The sequence below is a fragment of the Dipteris shenzhenensis genome, chromosome 5 (genome assembly GCF_047967505.1).
Source record: "Dipteris shenzhenensis isolate YYH24624 ecotype China chromosome 5, Dip_SZ_1.0, whole genome shotgun sequence".
Lineage (NCBI taxonomy): Eukaryota > Viridiplantae > Streptophyta > Polypodiopsida > Gleicheniales > Dipteridaceae > Dipteris > Dipteris shenzhenensis.
Window position 1 is genome coordinate 6,848,288 of NC_141600.1, and position 13,544 is coordinate 6,861,831.

Here is a 13,544-nt window from a genome sequence, read left to right on the forward strand (position 1 = left end):
CTGTCAACATCCATTTCCATAACCCTCCATATGTGATTCTCTTTACATAAAATTCCTAAGGACTTTGAAATAAAGTGGAGACATGAATTTTCTACTCTGCATGATTCATCCTTCCCGGACATTCATAATCCACCTCTTAGTGATTCTTCTGCTTAATAGTATGTTTGCCTTCTACCATGACATGTGTGTCATGAGTGATACCCCGTGGCCGAGGAGATGTCTTATGTGAGGACATAGATAAGAGTTTCTGTACTGCACAAAAAGAAACACAACAAAATGGTTGACCAACCTAAGGAATGTAAATACTAGCATTGAGAAATCTGGAGGCAGTGACGATATATAAAGCCTGGCTCCAGTTGAATAGGGCCTGGGGAGACCAAGATTTGATTGCAGGTAGGGTATAAAGGGATGAGACCTTAGAAGAGAAGAGCACAAGGAAATAACCGATGAAGACTGGAACCACTACACAGAAATGCTTACAGACAGAGAGAAGTGACCTCAAATAGAGATTTAAAAGAAGACTGGAAATTAGCAATGAAGACTGGAACCACTACACAGAAATCCTTAGAGACAGAGAGAAGTGACCTCAAATATAGATTTAAAATACTGGAAACATGTATATCAGATACTACTGCATATTAATGCAAACTTCAGAAACTATTTTTGAGGCTCATGGAGAAATCTTACCAATCACATGCTGAAGAGTAGAGATTAATGCTGTTTGCACTTCCCGTGAATTGTCATTTAAAAGAAAAAGGAATGCTTCTTTCAAATATGTAGCGGTCCTTTCCTTACCAAGAATTTTTGTCACCTAATCAAGAAAATTCGTCACATGTCAGTGAAAAAACCAGGCTTACTACAAACCTTGGCATCACAAATACAAACAGATTGCAAGAGTTGTATGCATATCACAAACTACGTGATATTATGTCCTACTTATTGCCTTTGTATAATAAAACAGTTGCATGACACATGCAACCCAGACACAAACCAACATTCTGAGTTTCTGTCCTTTTTCCAGAGGCAAGGGAAAGAATCGATTACCCATGAAGAAAACTGGTGATAAAGAGAATAATACATCAAACATGGTTTGTACAACCTCAAACCATGCAACAGAATTAAACTTTCATCACTTTAGCATGATTATTCACAAAAACAGATCAGCAAATTTGCAAAGCGAAACTGAATGGGCACAAATCACAATAATTTTAGGTATAATAAATGAGGAAGCCTTCTGCCTCCACTAACATACATATGGATCATAAGTACAGATTATTCTGTATAGCTGTTTCAGTTTTTCTCATTGTTCTAATTGAGACAGCCATGTCAGATGTCTAGGTTTTTTTTGGTTCAAATCCAACATCCCTTGGTTAAACCCTATCATGTGGTTTTATCGAAAGAACTGGATACCTTTACATTCATTCATGATTGCCATCGGCCAGCTGACTATTTCTAGCGGATAGAGAATGAGCATTTTCTGCGGACCTTGAGGGAACTGTGAAAGAACCATGAGCTACTAAGAGATACTTGAGAAGTTAGAAAGGAGGATTCTTGTGGATGAGACAAGATACAAGAAGCGGTACATGAGACAAAAACTTGGGAAGTTTGCAGGTCCTGCACGAAGTGAACCTATTAGAGGGGTAGCCAAAGCCATAAACTTCATTGAAGCGCTGGTCGATTTAGACTAGCCCAAGATGAATACAACATAGCCATAATCATAAAGACACTAACATACAAAAGAAAATCTCCGAGCCCATGCAGAAGATGGAAGTTGTGAAGTGGCAGTACTCTGATTCTCATCAAGAGGCTGGTGAAGCCTAACAGGGAACTGACGATGCACGAAGTTGCAGTGGCATAAAGCATGTGATAGAGTGCTGGTGGCTGTCGATATGTGTAGTCCATGGTGGTCTCCTAGCTATGGCATTGCCTTGGACAAGTGCTACTATCACCCTCGTGGCCATGCCTCCGATCTAGTGAGCACGAAGGGAAGGTCCCCTAGTCTGATCTATGCCTCATGTAAAAGTTGTGCACGTGTGGAAGCAAGTGAGAGATAGAGAGATAAATTTACACGAGACATAGGCAATATCAATTGTTTAGATCCAAGCATACAACCTTAGCCAAGGAGGCATGTGAAGAAGGATGCTCCAAGTGACCACCTTATAAGTGTGAGAAGAGGGGGGTAGGCCCCTAGCTACTTAGTCAGCCTGCTATAAGCTGACTGACATGGCTGACCCATGATTAGCCTGACCCAAAGAGCAGGTCACGCTGACCCGATCCACACAGGGTAGGGTTAGGTCACTGTAACCCGACCAGGAAGGTCGGGTGACCTGACCTGGTTGGGTGCCCAAATTGGGCCCCACCTTGCCCTAACCGTGGATCAAGTAGACTAGCCTCAACCAGGCTCTATGGGGTACCAACCAGCAGTAGATTCTGCGGGTCTTGGATTGAAAGAAGAGTGTGAAGCTGTGTGAAGCTATCCTCTCTCTGGGTGGGCTCACCTAGCCTCGTCTGCTCTAGCAGCAGCAGCAACTCCCTCCCTCCCTTCCTTCAGTGGTGGACAGAGGCCCGAGCAGACCCGACCTAGGCCACAACAACACAGCAGGTTCACATCGCGGAAGTAGCAAGTCACAAGCGACTTCAGCTCCAGGTCACTTCGCGGGCAGGGTAGAAAACAACCAACACATCAGGTTTTTGGGCTGAACCCCACTGTCCAGCCCGGGGGTTAGTTTCAGCTAAGGGGTTTTGCTGATTTGTGCAGGCAACTACGATGGAGTTCCCTAAGGTGAAGACATTCATCACAACCCCCATCAGCAAGGTGTTATACTCTGACGTTGCAGCCTCATCGACACCTTGCCCCTATGCATTGTCGTTCAAGCGGAGGATTGGCTCAGATCCACAGGAGCACATTTACTACTTATTACAGCAAGAAGTAGGAGAGCTCAAGCTTACGCTTGCAGCCCTCGGAGGATAAGTGAGGGAGATGGAAGGGCAAGCAGAAAATTATTGCAGAGGTTATGCAAAAGTGCAGCACATCCCCATCAGCACCAATGTTGTCTCCAAGGTCGAAGGAGACGATCATCACTCAAGCCAGCTCAGCCAGGAATGAATGGCCAATTAGCGCCTGTTGGTCTCTTATCTTGCCCCAAGAAAGCAGCAGCTATCTTTCCTCTAGATTTGACACTCTGCCCAAAATGTCCGGAATTCCTCCTGCCATCGGCTTTTGTTGTCCTAGTGGCTTTCCCTGCTCCCTAGAACCCGAAGGTTTCTCGGGGCACGGGGCAGCCACATGCCCTTCCTTCCCAAACCTGAAACATTTCCCCTCTTTGCAAAAAATGGCTATCTGCTCAAGGGAAAACTGGGGTTTACCCTTAAAGGCTTTTGGTGCTTGGTTTCCCCCCCGCTTCTGAGGCTGAAATTCCCTCATTTGAGCCTTGGGAAACTCCTTTTTCTCAGACCGAGGTGTGGCGGGCTTTTTCTTGTCTGCTGTCCCAGCAAAAAGAGAAGGTACTATGGTGGGATCTTGCATGTACATTAAGCTCGCCACATTGGCTGCGTGCATGATATCTTGTATGCCCTTATGTTGCTGGATATTAACTACAGCCTGTATCTTTGGAGTGAGACCAGACCTATACTTTCTTACCTGAGTCTTCTTTGAGATCTTCTTGAAGGGAGTAATCTGCAAGTATGCATCCCAAAATGTTTGGTTGTAGGCCTTTACTGTATCTCTTGCATCCATATGCAAACTGTCCCAGGCAACAAGGATATGGTCTTTGAACTGCTTGGGCATAAACTATTTGTAGAAGGTTTTCTTGAAGCCCTTCCACTTCCTTGGAGCAGTGCCAACTATAGTCTATGCGCTCCACCATGCACTAGCCATTGCTATCAAGTGCAAACTAACCACTTGCAGCTTGGACGACTCTGAAAATTTCTCCGTTCCAAAAGCTGCATCAAATTCCCTAATACAGTGCATGGCTTTTTCTGTCTGGCCATACTAGCAATTAAAAGTAGCAAACCTGATAGACTTCCCACCTTCTTTGAACTCCTTGGTCTTTGCTTTCTTGCCTGACTTCTTTTTCTTCTTATGCTTTGGCTTCGATGATCCAGAAGAAGAAGATGAGGATGAGGATGAAGAGGTAGAACTGGACGAAGAAGGACTTGAAGAGCTATAATGATGTTTAGCCTTTTTCTTCTTGGAAGCGTACTCCTTCCTGACTACCTGCTTTCCTCTTTTTGCTGTCCTGTTTTCAAGGTTTCTTGCTCTTCTTGGAAACATCATCTATAGGAAGATCAAGAACTGTGTCCAGGGATCTCTTTTTGGCTGTCACCCTCTAGGTTGCCCCAAAAGAAACTCTGTGTTGCTCTTCCTCTGCTTGAGCATTTACGAGCCTACGAAACAATGGATCCCTTCTGGCTTCCATGAGCTGTGCCAGTGAGTGTCTGTAAGCTGCCTCAGTCTTTGATTGCACACTCTGCTCTTGCATAGCTTGATCATTCCGAGTACTCTCCTCATAAGACGGCATGGCATCCTGTGGTAAGGCCATTCTTTTTCAAAAAGAAAATACCTCAACAAGAGGTGTAATGCACTCAAAGCTTAGCTTAGATTCGTGCCAAAGACTGGCTGCCAAGGTCAAGGCATAACCTCAAAAACTGTGCGCCCTTTTTCAGATTACTGCAAAAACCACTGAGTATGCATCTGACTTCTCTTTCTCTGCTCAAAATGCATGCATATATGTTTATTTCTGCAATTCTCTATTTTTCTGTTGTTTTCTGATAGATACTGACAGTCAAACTGTACCCTAACAGGTGAAAAACTATCAGGTAAAACCCCCTTTTTTTTTCCAAGTAACCTGCTGGGTAACTGAACCAGACTACCATCTGGTTAGCTGAACCAGTCTGGTCTAGTTAGCTATGGTCTGGTTAGGCTGACCAGACTAGTTAATTGTAACCACATCCCTAACTAGGGTCGACCAACCAGAGTTAACTGAACCATGGCTAACTGCCATGTCACCTGAATATGTTGCCACGTGTCTGCAACGCCAGCAAAGGTAACTTGCCACGTTAGCAACCTATCAGGACCACTGTCTGCCACGTGTGCAGAAGTTTACTAATTTCTTCTGTCAATTAGCTTCTAGTCACCTTACTGCGTAGAAACATCACGTATAGGTGCAGTGGTATGGCTTCTTCCATGAATTCGTCTGGCATCCCAATTTTGCATAGCGTGTGGTAAAGCCTCTGCCCATATCAGCCTTGCACCCATGGGATTATGCTTTGCCCACGAGAATCACCAAGATACCAAAATAAAAACTGATGCTGGGATCGTCAAGTTCGCTGCTGGTCCTTCTGTCAATTCCCGAAATCCGGATCGGCCTTCGATGAGCACTGCTTAGAAGCTTACGCAACCTTGTGCCAAATCTTGCATGCTTTTCTCTTGTGAAAGTTGCACAGAGACTATGTCTAGATCACCGGACAGATACGCTTGGAACCCAACGCTCTAGCAATCTCGAACCGTGCACCTTTTTTAAAAAAAGCAGGCCTTGCTCTGATACCAATGTAACTTCTCTACTATTAAGACCTTCATAAAACAGCGTTAATTTCTTCTTCTTATGCTGGCTGAGCAAAATCTTTTGGCTGAGATCTCTCTCTCTCTCTCTCTCTCTCAGCCCCCCCGCTCAGCCTCCGCTCAGCCTCACCTGCTCAGCCCCCCGTTCAGCCTCTGCTCAGCCCCCCCGCTCAGCCTCCGCTCAGCCCCTCCCTCACCCGCTCAGCCCCCCGCTCAGCCTCTCCGCCTCAGCCCCCCCCCCCCCTCTCACCCGCTCACCCCTCCGCTCAGCCCCCCCGCTCACCCCTCCGCTCACCCCCTCGCACTCGCAGCCCCCGCTCACCACTCGCTCACCCCTTGCACCTCTCCTCTCACCCCTCCGCTGACCCCCCGCTCACCCCTTGGAGCCCCCCCCCTTCACCCCTCCGCTCAGCCCCCGCAGCCCCCCCGCTCACCCCCCTCCCTCAACCCTCCCGCTCACCCCCTCGGTCAACCCCCCCGTCCACCCCCTCGCGCCCCTCCTCTCACCCCCCCCCCCCTTCCCCCCTCGCACTTGCAGCCCCGACCCCCCCCCCCTCCCCTTTTTTTTTTTTAAATAAATATAAAAACGCAGCCCCAACCCCTTTTTTTTTTTTTTTAAATTAATAAATTTACAAAACCCCTACTTTTCTTAAATCTTAAAATCTCTCTTCTCTCTCTCTCTCTCTCTCTCTCTCTCTCTCTCTCTCTCTCTCTCTTGTACGGGTAACCGTACATCAGGTACGGACAGTCTGCAGTGGCACGACGGCTGCTGGAAGGGAGTTGGTGCTGACAAGCTTGCGAAGGAGGCAAAGAAACCCTAGACGAGACTGGGGCACTACGCAAAGCTCCAATAGTCGCCTGTGAGCTGCTGCTGCGTGGGGCTACTATTGCTACGTCACCTGTGGCTGCACCATCGACGCTCCCCTCCGTTGGGAACTGCCGTGGCTACGCTACGCCAACGTAACCCCTCTACCATCGACGCCCCCCCTCTCTCTCTCTCGTCGCTCACCCCTCCCGCTCACCCCTCCGCCCAACCCTCCGCTCACCCCCCACAGCCCTCACAGCCCGCCCCCCCTCCGCTCAGTCCCCCGCCCACTCCTCCGCTCAGCCCCCCCGCTCACCCCCCGCACCCCCCCGCTCACCCCCCCCGCTCAGCCCCCACAGCCCTCACAGCCCCTCGCTCAGCCCCCCCGCTCAGCCCCCCCCCCTCGCTCACCCCCCCGCTCACCCCCTCGCACTTGCAGCCCCGACCCCTTTTTTTTTTTTTTTTTTTTCCCGGGCGCAGCCCCAACCCCCTTTTCCCCCCCCCCCCCCTCTCGGGAGCAGCCCCAACCCCATCTTTTCTTTTTAATTTTAAAATCTCTCTCTCTCTCTCTCTCTCTCTCTCTCTCTCTCTCTCATCGCGCATTGGCAGCGCTCGCCATCTCCCGCTTTTCAATGTTGCCGGCTTCCCGTAATTAAAAATGGCCGACACCGTCAAGCATGTTACAGAAGCAGCAACAGTAGCAACATCAATGGCCGCCACGACCGAGATGCTGCACTATAGTAGAAGAGGACTCGCATCTTCTACAAAGGACAGCGCACTGCCCGCACTTGCCGCACTCCCAGTCGCAGGTACACTGGTTTCAGCTCCATTGTCTCATCTTCCGCCCAGCGCAGTGCCCGCACTCCCAGTCGCAGGTTCACCGGTTTCAGCTCCATTATCTCATCTTCCGCCCATAGCTACTTTGTACCCGCAGTTTTTTTCACCCCTCCCCTCTCAGGTTCCTTCTTCTCCTACCCCTTCTCCACCCTTTTTTCTCTCCCTCTCACAGCCCTCTGTCACCTCTTCCCCTTTGTTGCCTATTTTACCTACTTTGCCAGAGGTTACCTCCTCCTCATCCTCTCTACAGACTTTACCCATCCCCTCCTCTCCTTCCCCGGTACCCGTTTTCTCTCCCCCTTTCCAGCCTTCTCCTTCATCCCCGCTACCCACCTTACCGGTTTCCTCCCTGTCTCCCTCTCTTTCTCCTTCCATGCCTTGCACTGTTTGTCCTTGCCGCCACATCCTGCCAGAGCTTCAGCACTTTGAGACCCATCTCCGAGCTGCACTTCAGATGCTTCACAGGAAGGACGAGACCATTTCTCTACTTACGGCTCAGGTTGCATCTCTTGCTGATCGAGTGACACAGCAGGATCGGGAGGTCTTATCTATTAGGACAGATCTTCAGGTCTTACAGGCGACCCATAGGACTCTTGCTGGAGAGATTCATGGACACACAGAGCGAGTGCAGCAGATCGAGACTCGCGTTCAGCACATGGATACATCTCCCACTACAGCAGTAGCAGCGGTTGAGGAGCGTTTGACCTCCCTTCAGACAGAGGTCCAGAGAGCCACAGAGTGGGTGGATGTCGTCCGCCGTCAGCCATCACAGCCTCAGAGATCTACTGTATCAGCTACATTGGTCGAGTCACAGCAGAGGGCCACAAAGGCCCTCAACATTCGCATTCGTGGTATCTTACCCTCGGCGACAGAGTCCATGATGACACAGGCTGTGACCTTTGTCTCTCAGACATTAGGAGTACAGGATCATGGCATTGTAGGAGCATATAGAGTCGGGAGGGATCCTACTAGAGAGCAGCCCCTCATTATCAGATTCAGAGATGCCCAGGCACGTCTAGCTGCCCTCAGGAGGAGAGGGACACTTAGAGACCACCCACAGATTTCCATGGACGAGGATCTGACTCAGATACAGGTTGAGGAGCGCAAGGCGCTCATGCCTCAGAGAGATGCAGCCCGAGCTCAGGGCAAGTGGGCAGTGATTAGGGATGGCAGACTCATCACAGGCACCTTGAGGCGTGCTCCCACAGTGCTTAGAGATGGCAGACCAGCAGATACAGCCCCACCTCCACCTCCACCTCCTGCCCCGTCCGCTTGACGGGACAGGGCCCATGGGACACACCACCCGTCAGATAGTCTACGCATCGCTGTATGGAACTGCAATGGTTCTTTTACAGCACAACCAGGCAATCTACGGGAGGCATTCTTTGGGAGAGATATCATCTTTTTCACGGAGACACACGAGAGTCCAGAGAGACCTTTGCCACGAGTGACAGGGTATACATGGAGATCTGCCTTCAGGCAGCACGCCCGGACATTTGGAGTGAGAGGATCTGGAGGAGTGGCCATTTTGTACAGAGAGCATCTCGATCGGATCATCACAGTGGAGAGAGCAGATTCACATGCCCGATTCTTGGGTACGCATTTGCCGCAGGGCCCCTCAGCGAGATCTTTTTATTGCAGTTTGCTACTTCCCCCCGGCGCAGTCGATCTATTCTTCCACTGGACCAGGCCAGTCCATATTTGAGGATCTCTCAGCGGACATTGCAGATTTTTCACGTCGCGGAGAAGTCATCCTTTTAGGAGACTTCAACGCGAGGACCTCAGACAGACAGGCCCTCACTTATGACTTCATGGAGGATCCGGTCATACTCCCAGCATTTCACGATGATAGCCTCTGTCGGACTTCATCAGACTGCACAGTACAGCCCACAGATCAGGGACGTCAGCTACTGGAGCTCCTCACCTCGCACAGTATGGTCATTTATAACGGCTTGTCAAGGTGGCCACAGTCTTCCATGCCTACATTCTCTTCTGCTTCTGGGCGTGGTACTAGCGTGATCGACTACATCATAGGTCCCCCGACTCTAGTCCCTTCCATCCATAGCCTTACTGTTAGCCCCTTCATGCCCTCTGCCGACCATGCACTCATCCACTTTACTTTGACTCATGTCTCCCATGACCCACCTCCCCCTCGTTATCACGACCGCCAACCCTACTATGAGGTTCATTTCGACCACCAGTTCGATGATGTATATAGCCAGAACCTCAGCCGCCTACTCCGTCCTCATCTATTAGATGCTCTACCATCCACGCGGGACCGGTGGGAACTTGTACATACTTCACTCGTTTCTGCCGCTCACATGTCGTTCCCTGCCACATGTCATTCGTCTAGTCCCCCACCGGTTGGTCTTGTTCCTTGCAACGGTTGGTATGACGAGGAGTGTAAGGAACTCCACAGGAAACTTAACCTTGAGACCAAGGAGAAGTCTCCCCTCCTTGCCGAAACCAAGAGAGACTACAAGTGGTTGGTTAGGCGCAAGAAACGCCAATTTCTAGCACGGAATGAGGAGGAGCTGAGAAGCTTGCTTTTCAGTTGTGACTCCAAGGAATTCTGGAGAAAATTCCTCCGCTCGAAGTCTCAGAGCCCCCTCACTGATCCACGTGTCTGGTCTGCATATACTTCAGCACTATACGATGTCCCAGATCAGCCAGATATCGATTTATCCCACTCCCCTAGGCCAGCTTCATCTAGTCTCTTCACACCAGAGAGTGTCCGTGCAGCAGTCCACCGATTGAAGAACGGGAGAGCTAAGGATCATGATGGATTGCAAGCGGAGTATGTAATCCATGGGATTGATACCTTAGCTTTTTTTCTCTCCCGTCTCTTCAATGAGTCTGTTTGTACAGGCCTACCACAGTCCTGGTTAGGCAATACCATAGTACCTATCCACAAGTCGGGGGACCCTATGGAGCCGTCAAATTACAGGACCATCATGATTGGCCACGTTATGGCCAAGATCTATGCATCAGTTTTGGAAAGCCGTATAAATGACCATGCCGAGACGACAGGACTCAGAGCCAGAGGGCAGGCTGGATTTCGCAGGGATCATTCGACGCTTGACCACATTCTCACACTCAGGGCACTAGTAGAGGAGGCGAAGTCACGAAGGCAACGGCTTTATTGTTGCTTCGTGGACTTCAGGAAGGCATTTGATACAGTTCCGCGATTCAGATTGTTTCAGAGGATTCACGAGATGGGCTTCAGTGGAGAAACACAGTGGGCTATCATGGCTTTGTATGAGAGGGTCACTGGTCGGGTTCGGACACGTGAGGGGCTCTCAGAGGAGGTATGCAGCACGATTGGGGTGAAGCAGGGTTGCCCGCTCTCTCCTACTCTCTTTGGACTATATATCGATGAGCTAGAGATGTTCGTACAGATGACAGGCGGTGTGGGCTCTACTCTCTCAGGATCCTCCATTCCTATCCTCCTGTATGCGGACGATGTGGTTCTCATTTCCTCTACTGCTCAGGGCCTCCAGGCACATATTGAGGCACTCCACAGGTTTTGCCAGGACAGGGGATTGACCGTAAACCTTGGCAAGACCAAGGTTATGGTTTTCAACACCTCTGATCGTATTTACAGCACGGATGAGTTTTGCTTCACTTATGACGGACAGCCCATTGAGCTTGTTAGAGAGTACACTTATTTGGGGACAGTTTTCAGGGGACCGATCTTTACCATGACATATGCAGCACGAGATAGGATTAGTAAAGGGTATGCTTCGTTGGCTCATCTTGAGCGTCAGTGTTTTCAGTCCCACTTTCAGCATCCCGATACGAAATCCCTGCTATTTGACACATTGGTGAGACCAGCTGCGATGTATGCAGCTCCTTTCTGGGCAGGAGACCTTGGCGCTGCAGATTGGAGACGAGTAGAGAGGTTACAGATCATCATGTTCTCTCGGCTCATTAGGGCCAAGGCTACAGTTCCGCACGAGATCATGCTAGCAGAGTTTGGAGCTACTCCCCTTGCATTGGATGCAGCGTTTCAGTCGGTCATGTATTTGCACAGGGTTAGGGAGTTTGGAGACTCAGCAGCAGGCAGGGCTCGGTTGCCATGGTTAGCACTTGCATCTTCTATGGAGTTGGCACGATCTGGGGCCCGATACTGCTGGTACTTCAGACTCACTAGGTGGCTCACATCTCTTGGACTAGACATGGATAGATTGCCTCCCTTCCGATACAGCATAGATGCCCCTCATCTCGAGTTGACTCGCCACGAGCTTAGTCAGGTCACGAGAGCAGACTTGCTGCAGCTTCATACGTACCGCACTTGGATTTATCCCACGCAGCTTCCAATGAAGATGGCCACATATCGTGACCACTTCCTTCGGATCTCAGAGGATGGATTTGTCATTCCACCAGGCTACACAGGTATCCACATGTCCCACTCACTGAGGATTGCCCTTGGCCAGCTTAGAGTCTCTTCGCATCAGCTCGAGATAGAGGCTGGTAGGATGCGACGCATGGAGGATGGACGGCGTCCAGGCCGAGAGACCAGGATCTGCCCTTGTTGCACCATGGGAGAGGTGGAGTCAGAGGAGCACTTCATTTGCAGATGCCCGCTATATTATGAGATCAGAGGGAGATTCCACTGTCTCTTCACGGATGGCTTTGGACCTCTCTCACGAGTGATGGATTATGAGGATCAGCATTGCCTAGCTCTTTATGTCAGGGAGGCCACTATGCTTCGACGACACTACCTCAGAGACCATCAGCACAGACCGGAGCGTGATAGAGCCCAGCCCGATAGAGCTCAGACACACGCTATACCAGATGACAGGTATCAGGAGGAGCACGAGGAGGTCAGAGCTCACACAGGACACATGCCTCCACCCTGTGGATGTACATATGAGATGGTTTGTAGACGCCGCAGGATCTTGTTACATAGGGGACGTACTCGCCGCTTCATCTCCAGACGATCCAGGATGATGGCAGCTTTTCGGAGGAGACTTACTCATGGAGATCTCGCCCCACCAGCCGCTCACCTCACTTTTGCTCAGATTTGTACTCTCATAGCAGGAGGCAGAGTCGATGGACAGGATTTCCAGTATTATTTTGGTTCTCAGACTCCGTGATACATGGACTTGTATCTTTGCATTGACATATTGTACTCATCCCCCCATTTTGCACCCAGGGGCGGTTTCCTTGCATCTAGCTTACTTTGTATTTAGGCTCGGATTTGACAGTATGTACTTTCACTTGCATTGTATTGCGTAGCACTTAGATGATATTCGATGATGCCTCTTCTTTGTGGCACGTTGATTTTGTGCTATCTTGTACGCAGAGTTCTTGATGTCCCATGGGCCCATTTTGGCCTTTAGTGGACAATAATACACTTTCTTTCTTTCTTTCTTTCTTCTCTCTCTCTCTCTCTCTCTCTCTCTCTCTCATCGCGCATTGGCAGCGCTCGCCATCTCCCGCTTTTCAATGTTGCCAGTTTCCCGTAATTAAACATGGCTGACACCGTCGAGCATGTTACAGAAGCAGCAACAGCAGCAACATCAATGGCCGCCACGACCGATATGCTGCACTATAGTAGAAGAGGACTTGCATCTTCTTCAAAGGACAGTGCAGTGCCTGCACTTGCCGCACTCCCAGTCGCAGGTACACCGGTTTCAGCTCCACTATCTCATCTTCCGCCCAGCGCAGTGCCCGCACTTGCCGCACTCCCAGTCGCAGGTACACCGGTTTCAGCTCCATTATCTCATCTTCCGCCCATAGCTACTTTGTACCCGCAATTTTTTTCACCCCTCCCCTCTCAGGTTCCTTCTTCTCCTACCCCTTCTCCACCCTTTTTGCTCCCCCTCTCACAGCCCTCTGTCACCTCTTCCCCCCCTTTGTTGCCTATTTTACCTACTTTGCCAGAGGCTCCCTCCTCCTCATCCTCTCTACAGACTTTACCCATCCCCTCCTCTCCATCCCCGGTACCCGCTTTCTCTCCCCCTTTCCAGCCTTCTCCTTCATCCCCGCTACCCACCTTACCGGTTTCCCCCCTTTCTCCCTTTCTTTCTCCTTCCATGCCTTGTGCTGTTTGTCCTTGCCGCCACATCCTACCAGAGCTTCAGCACTTTGAGACCCACCTCCGAGCTGCCCTTCAGATGCTTCACAGGAAGGACGAGACCATTGCTCTACTTACAGCTCAGGTTGCATCTCTTGCTGATCGAGTGACACAGCAGGATTGGGAGATCTTGTCTAGTAGGACAGATCTTCAGGTCTTACAAGCGACTCATAGGACTCTTGCTGGAGAGATTCATGGACACACAGAGCGAGTGCAGCAGATCGAGACTCGTGTTCAGCACATAGACACATCTCCCACTA

General features: G+C 50.1%; 1 protein-coding gene across 1 annotated transcript in view; it reads right to left on the reverse strand.

Annotated features, from left to right (window-relative positions):
* The window catches only part of LOC147901561 (uncharacterized), a 257,427-nt gene that overhangs the window by 172,186 nt on the left and 71,697 nt on the right, over positions 1 to 13,544 (reverse strand). Inside the window, exon 14 of the mRNA XM_087375079.1 lies at positions 688 to 811. Coding sequence (XP_087231205.1) covers positions 688 to 811 — 124 coding nt within the window. The remainder of the gene's footprint in view (positions 1 to 687; positions 812 to 13,544) is intronic.